We start from the raw sequence: 16,142 nt of genomic DNA, 5'->3' as shown, positions 1-16,142 counted from the left end.
TAAACGCCTGGGAAGTACAAGCCGGCAACACATAGAGACGGTCCCTACCCAACAGTGGGCTCACAGTCTAGATGGGGGAGACAGAGAACAAAACCAAACATATTAACAAAATAAAATAAATAGAATAGATATGTACAAGTAAAATAAATAAATAGAGTAATAAACATGTACAAACATGTGTACATATATACAGGTGCTGTGGGGAACCTGTCTGGCCACTCCCTGCCCCTCCCCATGCTCGGGGTGGATGCTAAAACAAAGTACCATCTTTCTTCCCATACTGCCTTGTGACCTTGAACAAGTCACTTGACGTTTCTGTGGCTCAGTTCCCCCGCCTGTAAAATGGGTATCGCAACTGTGAGCCCCGTCCAGCGCTTAGAACAGTGCTTTGCACATAGTAGGTGCTTAACAAACGCTGTTATTATTATTATTATTATGTGGGCCGGGGACTGTGTCCAACCGGATTTGCTTGTATCCCCACCCCAGCGCTTAGTACAGTGTCTGGCACATAGGAAGTGCTAGGAGAAGCAGCGTGGCTTAGTGGAAAGAGCGCGGGTTTGGGAGTCAGAGGTGGTGGGTTCTAATCCTGGCTCTGCCACTTGTTCATGCATTCATTCAATCGTATTTATTGAGCGCTTACTGTGTGCAGAGCGCTTGGGAAGCACAAGTTGGCAGCATATAGAGATGGTCCCTACCCAACAACGAGCTCACAGTCTAGACCGTCACAGTCACGGCTTGTCAGCCGTGTGACGTTGGGCATGTCACTTCGCTTCTCTGTGCCTCAGTTCCTTCATCTGTAAAATGGGGATGAAGCCTGTTAGCCCCACCTAGGACAACCTGATCACCTTGTATCACTTCCAGCGCTTAGAACGGTGCTTGGCACATAGTAAATGCCTAACAAATACCACTAGTATTACTCACTTCCCTGTGCCTCAGTTCCCTCATCTGTAAAATGGGGATGAAGCCTGTGAGCCCCACCTGGGACAACCTGATCACCTTGTAATGACAATAATAATAGTGATGGCATTTGTTAAGTGCTTACTATGTGCCAAGCACTGATCTAAGCGCTGGGGGGGGGGGGGGGGAGACAAGGTAATCAGGTTGTCCCACGTGGGGCTCACAGTCTTCACCCCCATTACACAGGTGAGGGAACTGAGGCCCAGAGAAGTGACTTGCCCAAGGTCACACAGCGGGCATGTGGCGGAGCCAGCATTAGAACCCATGACCTCTGACTTCCAATAATAATAATGATGGCATTTGTGAAGTGCTTACTATGTGCAAAGCACTGTTCTAAGCGCTGGGGGTGATACAAGGTCATTAGGTTGTCCCACGTAGGGCTCGCAGTCTTCACCCCCATTTTACAGATGAGGGAACTGAGGCCCAGAGAAGTGACTTGCCCAAGGTCACACAGCAGACACGTGACAGAGCTGGGATTAGAACCCACGACCTCTGACTCCCAATAATAATAATGATGGCATTTGTTAAGCGCTTACTATGTGCCAAGCACTGTTCTAAGCGCTGAGGTGGGGGGGGATACAAGGTAATCAGGTTGTCCCACGGGGGGCTCACAGTCTTAATCCCCATTTTACAGATGAGGTCGCTGAGGCCCAGAGAAGTGAACTGACTTGCCTAAGGTCACCCAGCTGACAAGTTTTGGAGGCGGGATTGGAACCCACGCCCTCAACTCCCAGGCCCAGGCTCTTTCCACTGAGCCCCGCTGCTTCTTAATGTCATGGTTGGCGGATGGCGACAACCCTCATATTTATTCTATTTATTTTACTTTGTTAATGTTTTGTTGTCTGCCTCCCCCTTCTAGCCTGCGGGCCCGCTGTTGGATAGGGACCGTCTATGTTGCCAACTGGACTTCCCAAGCGCTTAGTCCAGTGTTCCGCACACAGTAAGCGCTCAATAAATACGACTGAATGAATGAATGAATCAGCGCTTAGTCCAGGGCTCCGCACACAGTAAGCGCTCACTAAATCCGATTGAATGAATGAATGAATGAACTTGGACTTCCCAAGTGCTTAGTCCAGCGCTCCGCACACAGTGAGCGCTCACTAAACACGACTGAACGAATCAATGAATGAACTTCATTGAGTCCAGTGCTCCGCACTTAGTAAGAACTCAATACGATTGAATAAATGAACTTGTGCTTCCCAAGCGCTTAAGTGGTCCGCACACAGTAAGCGCTCAATAAATACGACTGAATGAATGAATGAACTTGTACTTCCCAAGCGCTTAGGACAGTGCTCCGCACATAGTAAGTGCTCAATACGATTGAATGAATGAACTTGTGCTTCCCAAGCGCTTAGTTCAGCGCTCTGCAGTGAGCACTCACTAAATACGATTGAACGAATGAATGAATGAACTCGGACTTCCCAAGCCCTTAGTCCAGCGCTCCGCAAACAGTAAGTGCTCACTAAATACGACTGAACGAATGAATGAATGAACTTGGACTTCCCAAGCGCTTAGTCCAGTGCTCCGCACATAGTAAGAGCTCAATACGATTGAATAAATGAACTTGTGCTTCCCAAGCGCTTAAGACAGTGCTCCGCACACAGTAAGTGTTCAATAAATACGACTGAATGAATGAACTTGTACTTCCCAAGTGCTTAGGACAGTGCTCCGCACATAGTAAGCGCTCAATACTATTGAATGAATGAACTTGTGCTTCCCAAGCGCTTGGGACAGCGCTCCGCACATAGTAAGCGCTTAACACGATTGAATGAATCATCATCATCATCAATCGTATTTATTGAGCGCTTACTGTGTGCGGAGCACTGTACTAAGCGCTTGGGAAGTACAAACTGGCAACATATAGAGACAGTCCCTACCCAACAGTGGGCTCACAGTCTAGGAGGGGGGACAGAGAACAAAACCAAACATACTAACAAAATAAAATAAATAGGATAGGTACAAGTAAAATAAATAAATGGAGTAATAAATATGTACAAACATATATACATATATACAGGTGAGGGTTCCCAGTACACAATGGGGAGTGGAAAGCAGGGGAGCAGGATCTTGTCTCCCCTCATAATCCCCCATCTCTGAGAACCCAGAAGACCCAGGCAGACAATTACCTGCTCTGATAATTACCTTCAGGGTCATGTGGGATAAATAATCCCTTTCCTCAATCTCCCTTACAGCCAGCTGCAAAGTGGGGTCAAATATGCCTCCGTTGATCACTATTTCCTACAAAAACAACTTATGAAACCTTTCCTTCGTAACATATTAAAGAAAAACTAAAGAATGAATGAACTTGGACTTCCCAAGGGCTTAGTCCAGCTCCCCGCACACAGTGAGCGCTCACTAAATACGACTGAACGAATGAATGAATGAACTTGGACTTCCCAAGCGCTTAGTCCAGCGCTCCGCACACGGTAAATACGATTGAATGAATGAACTTGGAGTTCCCAAGCGCTCAGTCCAGCGCTCCGCACACAGTAAGCGCTCACTAAATACGACTGAACGAATGAATGAATGAACTTGGACTTCCCAAGCGCTTAGTCCAGCGCTCCGCACACGGTAAATACGATTGAATGAATGAACTTGGAGTTCCCAAGCGCTCAGTCCAGCGCTCCGCACACAGTAAGCGCTCACTAAATACGACTGAACGAATGAATGAATGAACTTGGACTTCCCAGGCGCTTAGTCCAGCGCTCCGCACACGGTAAATACGATTGAATGAATGAATGAACTTGGAGTTCCCAAGCGCTCAGTCCAGCGCTCCGCACACAGTGAGCGCTCACTAAATACGACTGAACGAATGAATGAACTTGGAGTTCCCAAGCGCTTAGTCCAGCGCTCCGCACACGGTAAATACGACTGAATGAATGAACTTGGAGTTCCCAAGCGCTCAGTCCAGCGCTCCGCACACAGTAAGCGCTCACTAAATACGACTGAACGAATGAATGAATGAACTTGGACTTCCCAAGCGCTTAGTCCAGCGCTCCGCACACGGTAAATACGATTGAATGAATGAACTTGGAGTTCCCAAGCGCTCAGTCCAGCTCTCCGCACCCAGTGAGCGCTCACTAAATACGACTGAACGAATGAACTTGGAGTTCCCAAGCGCTCAGTCCAGCGCTCTGCACACAGTGAGCGCTCACTAAATACGAGTGAACGAATGAATGAATGAATGAACTTGGACTTCACCGTACCTCGTTCTCGCCTGTCCCGCCATCGACCCCCGGCCCACGTCCTCCCCCGGGCCTGGAATGCCCTCCCTCTGCCCATCCGCCAAGCTAGCTCTCTTCCTCCCTTCAAGGCCCTGCTGAGAGCTCACCTCCTCCAGGAGGCCTTCTCAGACTGTGCCCCTTCCTTCCTCTCCCCCTCGTTCCCCTCTCCATCCCCCATCTTACCTCCTTTCCTTCCCCACAGCACCTGTATATATGTATATATATTTGTACATATTTATTACTCTATTTATTTATTTATTTTACTTGCACATATCTATCCCATTTATTTTATTTTGTAAGTATGTTTGGTTTTGTTTTCGGTCTCCCCCTTTTAGACTGTGAGCCCACTGTTGGGTAGGGACTGTCTCTATATGTTGCCAATCTGTACTTCCCAAGCGCTTTGTCCAGTGCTCTGCACATAGTAAGCGCTCAATAAATACGATTGACTGATTGATTGATTAGTCCAGCGCTCCGCACACGGTAAATACGATTGAATGAATGAATGAACGTGGACTTCCCACGCGCTTAGTCCAGCGCTCCGCACACAGTAAACACGATTGAATGAATGAATGAACTTGGAGTTCCCAAGCGCTCAGTCCAGCGCTCTGCACACAGTGAGCGCTCACTAAATACGAGTGAACGAATGAATGAATGAACTTGGACTTCCCACGCGCTTAGTCCAGCGCTCCGCACACGGTCAACACGATTGAATGAATGAATGAACTTGGAGTTCCCAAGCGCTCAGTCCAGCGCTCCGCACACAGTGAGCGCTCACTAAATACGACTGAACGAATGAATGAATGAACTTGGACTTTACCGTACCTCGTTCTCGCCTGTCCCGCCATCGACCCCCGGCCCACGTCCTCCCCCGGGCCTGGAATGCCCTCCCTCTGCCCACCCGCCAAGCTAGCTCTCTTCCTCCCTTCAAGGCCCTACTGAGAGCTCACCTCCTCCAGGAGGCCTTCCCAGACTGAGCCCCTTCCTTCCTCTCCCCCTCGTTCCCCTCTCCATCCCCCCATCTTACCTCCTTTCCTTCCCCACAGCACCTGTATATATGTATATATATATATATATATATATATATATATATTTGTACATATTTATCACTCTATTTATTTTACTTGTACATATCTATCCCATTTATTTTATTTTGTTAGTATATTTGGTTTTGTTCTCTGTCTCCCCCTTTTAGACTGTGAGCCCACTGTTGGGTAGGGACTGTCTCTATATGTTGCCAATCTGTACTTCCCAAGCGCTTAGTCCAGTGCTCTGCACATAGTAAGCGCTCAATAAATACGATTGATTGATTGATTAGTCCAGCGCTCCGCACACGGTCAACACGATTGAATGAATGAATGAACTTGGAGTTCCCAAGCGCTTAGTCCAGCGCTCCGCACACGGTCAACACGATTGAATGAATGAATGAATGAATGTGGCCTTCCCACGCGCTTAGTCCAGCGCTCCGCACACGGTCAACACGATTGAATGAATGAATGAACTTGGAGTTCCCAAGCGCTCAGTCCAGCGCTCCGCACACAGTGAGCGCTCACGAAATACGAGTGAACGAATGAATGAATGAACTTGGACTTCCCAAGCGCTTAGTCCAGCGCTTCGCACAGTAAATACGATTGAATGAATGAATGAACTTGGACTTCCCAAGCGCTCAGTCCAGCGCTCCGCACACAGTGAGCGCTCACTACATACGACTGAACGAATGAATGAATGAACTTGGACTTCCCAAGCCCTTAGTCCAGCGCTCCGCACACAGTAAGCGCTCACTAAATACGATTGAACGAATGAATGAATAAACTTGTACTTCCCAAGCGCTTAGTCCAGCGCTTCGCACATAGTAAGCGCTCAATACGATTGAGTGAATGAACTTGTGCTTCCCAAGCGCTTAGTCCAGCGCTCCGCACACAGTGAGCACTCACTAAATACGATTGAACGAATGAATGAACTTGTACTTCCCAAGCGCTTAGTCCAGCGCTCCGCACATAGTAAGCGCTCAAAACGATTGACTGAAGGAACTTGTGCTTCCCAAGCGCTTAGTCCAGCGCTCCGCACCCAGTGAGCGCTCACTAAATACGACTGAACGAATGAATGAATGAACTTGGACTTCCCAAGCGCTTAGTCCAGCGCTCCGCACACAGTTAATATGACTGAATGAATGAATGAACTTGGACTTCCCCAATCGCTCAGTCCAGCGCTCCGCACCCAGTGAGCGCTCACTAAATGCGACTGAACGAATGAATGAACTTGGACTTTTTTTTTTACAATGACATTTACTAAGCGCTTACTATGTGCAAAGCACTGTTCGAAGCGCTGGGGAGTTTTTAAGGGGATCAGGTTGTCCCACGCGGGGCTCACAGTCTTCATCCCCATTTTACAGATGAGGTAACTGAGGCCCCCAAGCGCTTAGCAGTCCACCGCTCCGCACACGGTCAACACGACTGAATGAATGAATGAACGTGGACTTTCCCACGCGCTGCGTCCAGCGCTCCGCACACGGTAAATACGACTGATTGAATGAATGAATGAATGAATGAATGAATGAACGAACGCTCGCGGACCGCCCCCCCCCCCCGCGCGCGTGCGCGCGGCCGGACTAAGGGCGGCTCCCGCCCTTGTTGCCATGGAAACGGGTGCCCCGCCGGCGTCCCCCAGCGGCGCCCCCCGGCCCCGCCCGCCCCGTACCTGAGGCGGGGGCCTGGGTCCCGGTCGTGGCGGGCAGCCCCGGGCGGGAGAGGGGGAGGAAGGCGAGGAAGACGAAGATGGCGGAGGGGACCCCCGGACCCCCGCCCGGCCTCCTCATCGCGGCAGCCGCACGCCCTGCGACCGCCCTCGGCGCTGCCCTGCGCCGCACTGGCGCGGGGAGCGCTCAAACCGCCAGACCCCCCCGCCGCTGACGTCACTTCCGGCCCTCGCGCCGGTTGGCCACGGCGGCGCGCGCACCCTCCCTCCCTCCCTCCGTCCGCGCGCCACCCCCCCCCACACTCATTCATTCATTCAGTCGTACTGACTGAGCGCTTACTGTGTGCAGAGCACTGTACTAAGCGCTTGGGAAGTACAAATTGGCAATCAATCAATCATATTTATTGAGCGCTTACTGTGCGCAGAGCACTGTACTAAGCGCTTGGGAAGTACAAATTGGCAACATATAGAGACAGTCCCTACCCAACAGTGGGCTCACAGTCTAAAAGGGGGAGACACAGAAAAAAAAAACAAGCATACTAACAAAATAAAATAAATAGAATAGATATGGACAAGTAAAATAAATAAATAGAGTAATAAATATGGACAAACATATATACAGGTGCTGTGGGGAAGGGAAGGGGGTAAGATGGGGGGGATGGAGAGGGGGACGAGGGGGAGAGGAAGGAAGGGCAACACATAGAGACAGTCCCTACCCAACAGTGGGCTCACGGTCTAGAAGGGGGAGACAGAGAACAGAACCAAACATACTAACAAAATAAAATAAATAGAATAGATATGTACAAGTAAAATAAAAAAATAGAGTAATAAATATGTACAAACATATATACATATATACAGGTGCTGAGGGGAAGGGAAGGAGGTAAGATGGGGGGGATGGAGAGGGGGACGAGGGGGAGAGGAAGGAAGGGGCTCAGTCTGGGAAGGCCTCCTGGAGGAAGTGAGCTCTCAGTAGGGATTGACCGCTTCCCGTGCGCGGAGCACTGGACTAAGCGCTCGGGAAGTCCAAGTTGAATGAATGAATAGTAAACGCTTAGTAATTCATAATAATAATAATGGCCTTTATTAAGCGCTTACTATGTGCCAAGCACTGTTCTAAGCGCTGGGAAGTTACCGGGTGATCATCATCATCATCAATCGTATTTATTGAGCGCTTACTATGTGCAGAGCACTGGACTCAGCGCTTGGGAAGTACAAATTGGCAACACATAGAGACAGTCCCTACCCAACAGCGGGCTCACAGTCTAAAAGGGGGAGACAGAGAACAAAACCAAACATACTAACAAAATAAAATAAATAGAATAGAAATGTACAAATAAAATAGAGTAATAAATATGTACAAACATATATCCATATATACAGGTGCTGTTGGGAAGGGAAGGAGGTGAGATGGGGGGGATGGAGAGGGGGACGAGGGGGAGAGGAAGGAAGGGCAACACACAGAGACAGTCCCTACCCAACAGTGGGCTCACAGTCTAGAAGGGGGAGACAGAGAACAAAACCAAACATCCTAGCAAAATAAAATAAATAGAATAGAGATGTACAACTAAAATAAACAAATAAACAGAGTAATAAATATGGACAAACATATATACAGGTGCTGTGGGGAAGGGAAGGAGGTAAGGTCGGGGGATGGAGAGGGGGACGAGGGGGAGAGGAAGGAAGGGGCTCAGTCTGGGAAGGCCTCCTGGAGGAGGTGAGCTCTCAGTAGGGATTGAGCTCTTCCCGTGCGCGGAGCAGTGGACTAAGCGCTTGGGAAGTCCAAGTTGAATGAATGAATAGTAAACGCTTAGTAATTCATAATAATAATAATGGCCTTTATTAAGCGCTTACTATGTGCCAAGCACTGTTCTAAGCGCTGGGAAGTTACCGGGTGATCATCATCATCATCAATCGTATTTATTGAGCGCTTACTATGTGCAGAGCACTGGACTCAGCGCTTGGGAAGTACAAATTGGCAACATGTAGAGACAGTCCCTACCCAACAGTGGGCTCACACTCTAAAAGGGGGAGACAGAGAACAAAACCAAACATACTAACAAAATAAAATAAATAGAATAGATATGTACAAGTAAAATAAACAAATAAATAAATAGAGTAATAAATATGTACAAACATATATACATATATACGGCTGCTGTGGGGAAGGGAAGGAGGTAAGGCGGTGGGGATGGAGAGGGGGACGAGGGGGAGAGGAAGGAAGGGCAACACATAGAGACAGTCCCTACCCAACAGTGGGCTCACAGTCTAAAAGGGGGAGACAGAGAACAAAACCAAACATACTAACAAAATAAAATAAATAGAATAGATATGTACAAATAAAATAAATAAATAAATAGAGTAATAAATATGTACAAACATATATACATGTGCTGTGGGGAAGGGAAGGAGGTAAGATGGGGGGGATGGAGAGGGGGACGAGGGGGAGAGGAAGGAAGGGGCTCAGTCTGGGAAGGCCTCCTGGAGGAGGTGAGCTCTCAGTAGGGATTGAGCACTTCCCGTGCGCGGAGCAGTGGACTAAGCGCTTGGGAAGTCCAAGTTGAATGAATGAATAGTAAACGCTTAGTAATTCATAATAATAATAATGGCCTTTATTAAGCGCTTACTATGTGCCAAGCACTGTTCTAAGCGCTGGGAAGTTACCGGGTGATCATCATCATCATCAATCGTATTTATTGAGCGCTTACTATGTGCAGAGCACTGGACTCAGCGCTTGGGAAGTACAAATTGGCAACACATAGAGACAGTCCCTACCCAACAGTGGGCTCACAGTCTAAAAGGGGGAGACAGAAAACAGAACCAAACATACCAACAAAATAAAATAAATAGGATAGAAATGTACAAGTAAAATAAATAAATAAATAAATAAATAAATAGAGTAATAAATATGTACAACCATATATACATATATACAGGTGCTGTGGGGAAGGGAAGGAGATAAGATGGGGGGATGGAGAGGGGGACGAGGGGGAGAGGAAGGAAGGGGCTCAGTCTGGGAAGGCCTCCTGGAGGAGGTGAGCTCTCAGTAGGGATTGAGCGCTTCCCGTGCGCGGAGCACTGGACTAAGCGCTTGGGAAGTCCAAGTTGAATGAATGAATAGTAAACGCTTAGTAATTCATAATAATAATAATGGCCTTTATTAAGCGCTTACTATGTGCAAAGCACTGTTCTAAGCGCTGGGAAGTTACCAGGTGATCGGGTGGTCCCACGTGGGGCTCACAGTCTTCATCCCCATTTTACAGATGAGGGAACTGAGTCACAGAGAAGTTAAGTGACTTGCCCAAGGTCACACAGCAGACTTGTGGTGGAGCCGGGATTCGAACCCACGACCTCTGACTCCAAAGCCCAGGCTCTTTCCACTGAGCCCCCTCCTTCCTCTCCCCCTCCCCATCCACTATTACTCTATTTATTTATTATTACTCTATTATATTACTCTATTTTACTTGTACGTATCTATTCTATTTATTTTATTTTGTAAAATAATTCATTCATTCACATTCATTCACTCATTCAATCGTAATGATCGAGCGCTTCCCGTGCGCGGAGCACTGTACTAAGCGCTTGGGAAGTACAAGTTGAATGAATGAATGAATAGTAAGCGCTCAATAACTGAGCCCCCACCTTCCTCTCCCCCTCCCCATCCATTATTACTCTATTTATTATTACTCTATTACTCTATTTTACTTGTGCATATGTACTTGTACATATCTATTCTATTTATTTTATTTTGTAAAATAATTCATTCATTCATATTCATTCATTCATTCAATCGTATGGATTGAGCGCTTCCTGTGCACAGAGCACTGTACTAAACGCTTGGGAAGTACAAGTTGAATGAATGAATCAATCATATTTATTGAGCGCTTACTGTGTGCAGAGCACTGTACTGAGCGCTTGGGAAGTACAAGTTGAATCATCATCAATCGTATTTATTGAGTGCTTACTATGTGCAGAGCACTGTGCTAAGCGCTTGGGAAGTACAAATTGGCAACATATACAGACAGTCCCTACCCAACAGTGGGCTCACAGTCTAAAAGGGGGAGACAGAGAACAAAACCAAACATACCAACAAAATAAAATAAATAGAATAGATATGTACAAGTAAAATAAATAAATAGAGTAATAAATATGTACAAACATATGTACATATATACAGGTGCTGTGGGGAAGGGAAGGAGGGAAGGCAGGGGGGATGGAGAGGGGGAGGAGGGGGAGAGGAAGGAGGGGGCTCAGTCTGGGAAGGCCTCCTGGAGGAGGTGAGCTGTCAGTAGGGCTTTGAAGGGAGGAAGAGAGCTAGCTTGGCGTATGGGCAGAGGGAGGGCATTCCAGGCCCGGGGGATGATGTGGGCCGGGGGTCAATGGCGGGACAGGCGAGAGCGAGGTACGGTGAGGAGATCAGCGGTGGAGGAGCAGAGGGTGCGGGCTGGGCAGTAGAAGGAGAGAAGGGAGGTGAGGTAGGAGGGGGCGAGGTGATGGACAGCCTTGAAGCCCAGGGTGAGGAGTTTCTGCCTGATGCGCAGATTGATTGGTAGCCACTGGAGATTTTTGAGGAGGGGAGTAATATGCCCAGAGTGTTTCTGGACAAAGATATTCCGGGCAGCAGCATGAAGTATGGATTGAAGTGGAGAGAGACACGAGGATGGGAGGTCAGAGAGAAGGCTGATGCAGTAGTCCAGACGGGATAGGATGAGAGCTTGAATGAGCAGGGTAGCAGTTTGGATGGAGAGGGAAGGGCGGATCTTGGCAATGTTGCGGAGCTGAGACCGGCAGGTTTTGGTGACGGCTTGGATGTGAGGGGTGAATGAGAGAGCGGAGTCGAGGATGACACCAAGGTTGCGGGCTTGTGAGACGGGAAGGATGGTAGTGCCGTCAACAGAGATGGGAAAGTCAGGGAGAGGACAAGGTTTGGGAGGGAAGACAAGGAGCTCAGTCTTCGACATGTTGAGCTTTAGGTGGCGGGCGGACATCCAGATGGAGATGTCCTGAAGGCAGGAGGAGATGCGAGCCTGGAGGGAGGGGGAGAGAGCAGGGGCAGAGATGTAGATCTGGGTGTCATCAGCGTAGAGATGATAGTTGAAGCCGTGGGAACGAATGAGGTCACCAAGGGAGTGAGTGTAGATCGAGAACAGAAGGGGACCAAGCACTGAACCTTGGGGAACCCCCACAGTAAGGGGATGGGAGGGGGAGGAGGAGCCTGCAAAAGAGACTGAGAAAGAACGACCGGAGAGATAAGAGGAGAACCAGGAGAGGACGGAGTCTGTGAAGCCAAGGTCAGATAGCGTGTTGAGGAGAAGGGGGTGGTCCACAGTGTCCAAGGCAGCTGAGCGGTCGAGGAGGATTAGGATAGAGTAGGAGCTGTTGGATTTGGCAAGCAGGAGGTCATTGGTGACCTTTGAGAGGGCAGTTTCCGTGGAATGTAGGGGACGGAAGCCAGATTGGAGGGGGTCAAGGAGAGAGTTGGTGTTGAGGAAGTCGACGTTGGCGTTGGTGTTGAGGAAGCACAAAGTGCTTACTTTGTGCAGGACTCTATGCTAAGTGAGCTCTTTAGGGAATGCAATAGAGCAAGAAGACATGATATTCGGCCTCCCACCATTTGCGCTAAAATAGCATTCGTTGTTGCACTGATGCACTTACTACTTGCAGTTCTTGTTGCTAGTTTCAGTCCATCAATAGTGTTTTTACAGTGTAATGGTATTTCTTCAGTGCTTATTATGTGTCAAGCACTGTTCTAAGTGCTGGGGTAGATACAAGTCAGGTCGAGCTCGGTCCCTGTCCCATGTGGGGTTCACAGTCTAAGTAGGGAGGGAGAACAGACATTGAATCCCCATTTTACAGATAAGCAAACTGAGACACAGAGAAGTTAAGTGAGTCACCTTTGCCTCTGCTTTTTTATTGAGCACTTACTGTGTGCAAAGCACTATACTAGGCCCTTGGGGAAATGCAATGCTTATTCATTCAATCATTCATTCAATCATATTTATTGAGCACTTACTGTGTGCAGAGCACTATACTAAGCACTTGGGATGTATAAGTCAGCAACATATAGAGACGGTCCCTTCTCAACAACGGGCTCACAGTCTAGAAGAGGGGGACAGACAACAAAACAAAACATGGAGACAGGGGTCAAAATAGTCAGAACGAATAGAATTATAGCTATATGCACATCATTAACAAAATAAATAGAATAGTAAATATGTACAAGTAAAATAAATAGAGTAATAAATCTGTACAAATATATACAAGTGCTGTGGGGAGGGGAAGGAGGTAGGGCTGGGGGAGGAGGAGAGGAAAAAGGGGGCTCAGTTTAGAGAGGAAGACAGATATTAAATTAATGACTGAAAGAAGGAAGCAGTGTGGCCTATTGGAAAGAGCACAGGCCTGGGAATCAGAGGACTTGTGTTCTAATACCTGCCCTGCCACTTACTGCTGTGTAATTGGCCATGGGTTCGGATCCCGGTTCTGCCAGTTGTCAGCTGTGTGACTTTGGGTGAGTCACTTAACTTCTCTGAGCCTTAGTTACCTCATCTGTAAAATGGGGATGAAGACTGTGAACCTCCCATGAGACAACCTGATCACCTTGTAACCTCCCCTTGCACATAGTAAGTGCTTAATAAATGCCATCATTATTATTATTATTATTAATAATCTTGGGCAAGCTGCTTAACTTCTCTAGGACTCAGCTCCTTCATCTGCAAAACGGGGATTCAATACCTGTTCTTCCTCCTACTTAGCCTGTGAGCCCCATGCGAGATCTGATTATCATGTTTTTACCCCAGCGTTTAGCATTTAACAAATACCCCAATTATCATTCATTCATTCAATCATATTTATTGAGAGCTTACTGTGTGTAGTGCACTATACTTAGCGCTTGGGAAAGTACAGTACAACGATAAACAGTGACATTCCCTGTCCACAGTGAGCTTAGAGTCCTGGGGGGAGACAGACATCAATACAAATAAATAAAGTTATTATTATATGTTCCTCTAGGCTATGGGGCTGGGGGTGGGGCAAATATGAGGTGCTTAAGGGGAACAGTTCCAAGCATAGGAGAATTAGAAGGGAGGGTGAATAGGGAATAAGAGGGCCTGATTAGAAAAGGCCTTTCTGTCTCCCTGAAACCTTCCCTGAAGTACAATAGAGTGTTAAGTGTAAGAAAACTAATGAAGGAAATAATGTAAAGAGATCAATGATAGAATATTTTAAATTAGATTTCAGATGGGTACACGTGTAAGCATGTAGTTTTCAAAGTATTTTGTTTCACATCGTACTCAGCAAAGAGACAAAAAGAGATCAGAGATGCCATTATGCTCAATAGATTTTCCATGATCTGTGCTAAATCGAGATGGTTATAATCATGCCATTCAAGTCAGCCAAAAGGGAAGGGAAGCCTTTAATCCAAGATGAACCTGGGAGCTATATATGTTTGCAAGATTGCCAAAAGCAGAACTGGTATTGAAGTTCAATAGCCCTAATGCCAAAAAAGGAGAGCTCTATCGTGGGGTTTTACTTTGCTGTGCTCGGCACTACGACTAAACTGGAATGGGTCAGAATGCAGCTTTGGTAATGTAAAAAGTCCAAGATGAACATGTTTTCATCATGGTGCCGTTCCTTTTGGCTGGCATGAGGCCGCGTCCCAGCTCACGTGGGTCTGGGGTGGACTCGTCCCTTGTGAAGCCCTCTCACCACAGACAGGAGCAGCATTCTGGGCAGAACTTTTAACTTTCCACCCCGGCTTTAGTATCTTTTAAAAATATTTGTTCTGCTGTTCCTGTTGGCGTAGGTTCCCATTTCGGCTTCCCTTGGGTGCCCTGCTGTCATCCGTTTTCCTCACAAGTCCTGCTGGGTGAATATCGCTTCAGGATTGCTGCAGGAGTTGGCCACAGGACTCCTTTGTTGGTGACCCCATCTCACCATTTGATCCTGCAAAGGACCCAGAGGATGCTGCTGATGGAACCGCTCAGGAAACCCCGTCGAGAAGTTTTTCACTACGATAGACTTTAAATGAATTCTGGGGTCCACACACAGGAATACACTGTTCTCCTGTCACTTACCACTGGAGTGGGAAGCAGGGCAAGGAGGGGAAGTAGTATTGCTTTTATTACAGGTACTGTTTTCATATTAATCCTAGCAAAATTTAAGCTCCTGAGCGCTATAGAATCAACATCTAATGGAAGAACAGGATTACCCTAAAAAGAGAGCTTGGAACACATTCAGCTCACTAGCACTGAATCAGTGGTCACAGCAACACAAGTCTGTTTAGGGGAGTTGGGGGAGCTGTGTGGAAAATGGATGTCAGCAGAATACACAAGCAGCTGTGAAGAGGAACTGAAAGGGCACACAAAAGCCCAGAGGGCAGAAAAACACTTTAGAGACAGCCTCAACAATGTGACAGCCATTGGCTTTGGGAGGACTACAGAAACAGACACAGTGGCCTCGTGGGCAGCTACCCAGAGAGGTGCTGCTTTCTTTGAGAAGCAGCATGGCTCAGTGGAAAGAGCCCGGGCTTTGGAGTCAGAGGTCATGAGTTCTAATCCAGGCTCCACCACTTGTCAACTGTGTGACCTTTGGCCAGTCACTTCACTTCTCTGGGCCTCAGTTCCCTCATCTGTAAAATGGGGATGAAGACTGGGAGCCCCCCATGGGACAACCTGATCACCTTGTAACCTTCCCAGCGCTTAGAACAGTGCTTTGCACAAAGTAAGTGCTTAATAAATGCTATCATTATTATTATTATTATTATTATTATTTGAGCAATGCTTTGAGAAGATGGGAAACAAAGAAACAGAATAAAAAGCAGAAAGCCATGCCTTTAGGGGACCAACCCATTAGCTCAACAAAGATCTATCCTTACTCATAAACAGTGCAGGGAGGCATGTCCATCTTACACTGCTCTTTTCAGCCAGCTCTGTGTGCATGGGTGGGAGCTCACCATCAATAGCATCATCTTTGAAAATGAAGGCCAGTTACCTATGTTTATATGAGAAGCAGCATGGTGTTGTGGATAGAGCACAGAACTGGGAGTCAGAAGGTCATAGGTTCTAATCCTGGCTCTGCCACTTGTCTGCTGTGTGACCTAGGGCAAGTCACTTCATTTCTCTGTCCCTCTTCTGTAAAATGGGGGTTGAAGCTGTGAGACTCACATGGGTCAGGGACTATGTCCAACTCAGTTTGCTTGTAGCCACCCTGACACTTTGTACAGTGCCTGTCACGTTGTAAGCACTTAAGAAATACCATCATTATACAAATGTA

The 16,142-nt window shown here is 47.4% G+C and overlaps 1 protein-coding gene across 1 annotated transcript in view; it reads right to left on the bottom strand.

The window, feature by feature from the left end:
• IFNGR1 (interferon gamma receptor 1) overlaps positions 1 to 6,993 on the bottom strand; it is a 30,225-nt gene extending 23,232 nt beyond the window's left edge. The window contains exon 1 of the mRNA XM_038767510.1: positions 6,876 to 6,993. Within this exon, the coding sequence (XP_038623438.1) occupies positions 6,876 to 6,993 (118 nt within the window). The remainder of the gene's footprint in view (positions 1 to 6,875) is intronic.
• Positions 6,994 to 16,142: the final 9,149 nt, after the last annotated feature.

This window comes from Tachyglossus aculeatus, chromosome 2 (assembly GCF_015852505.1).
Source record: "Tachyglossus aculeatus isolate mTacAcu1 chromosome 2, mTacAcu1.pri, whole genome shotgun sequence".
Lineage (NCBI taxonomy): Eukaryota > Metazoa > Chordata > Mammalia > Monotremata > Tachyglossidae > Tachyglossus > Tachyglossus aculeatus.
This window is presented reverse-complemented; position numbering and strand designations above follow the sequence as displayed.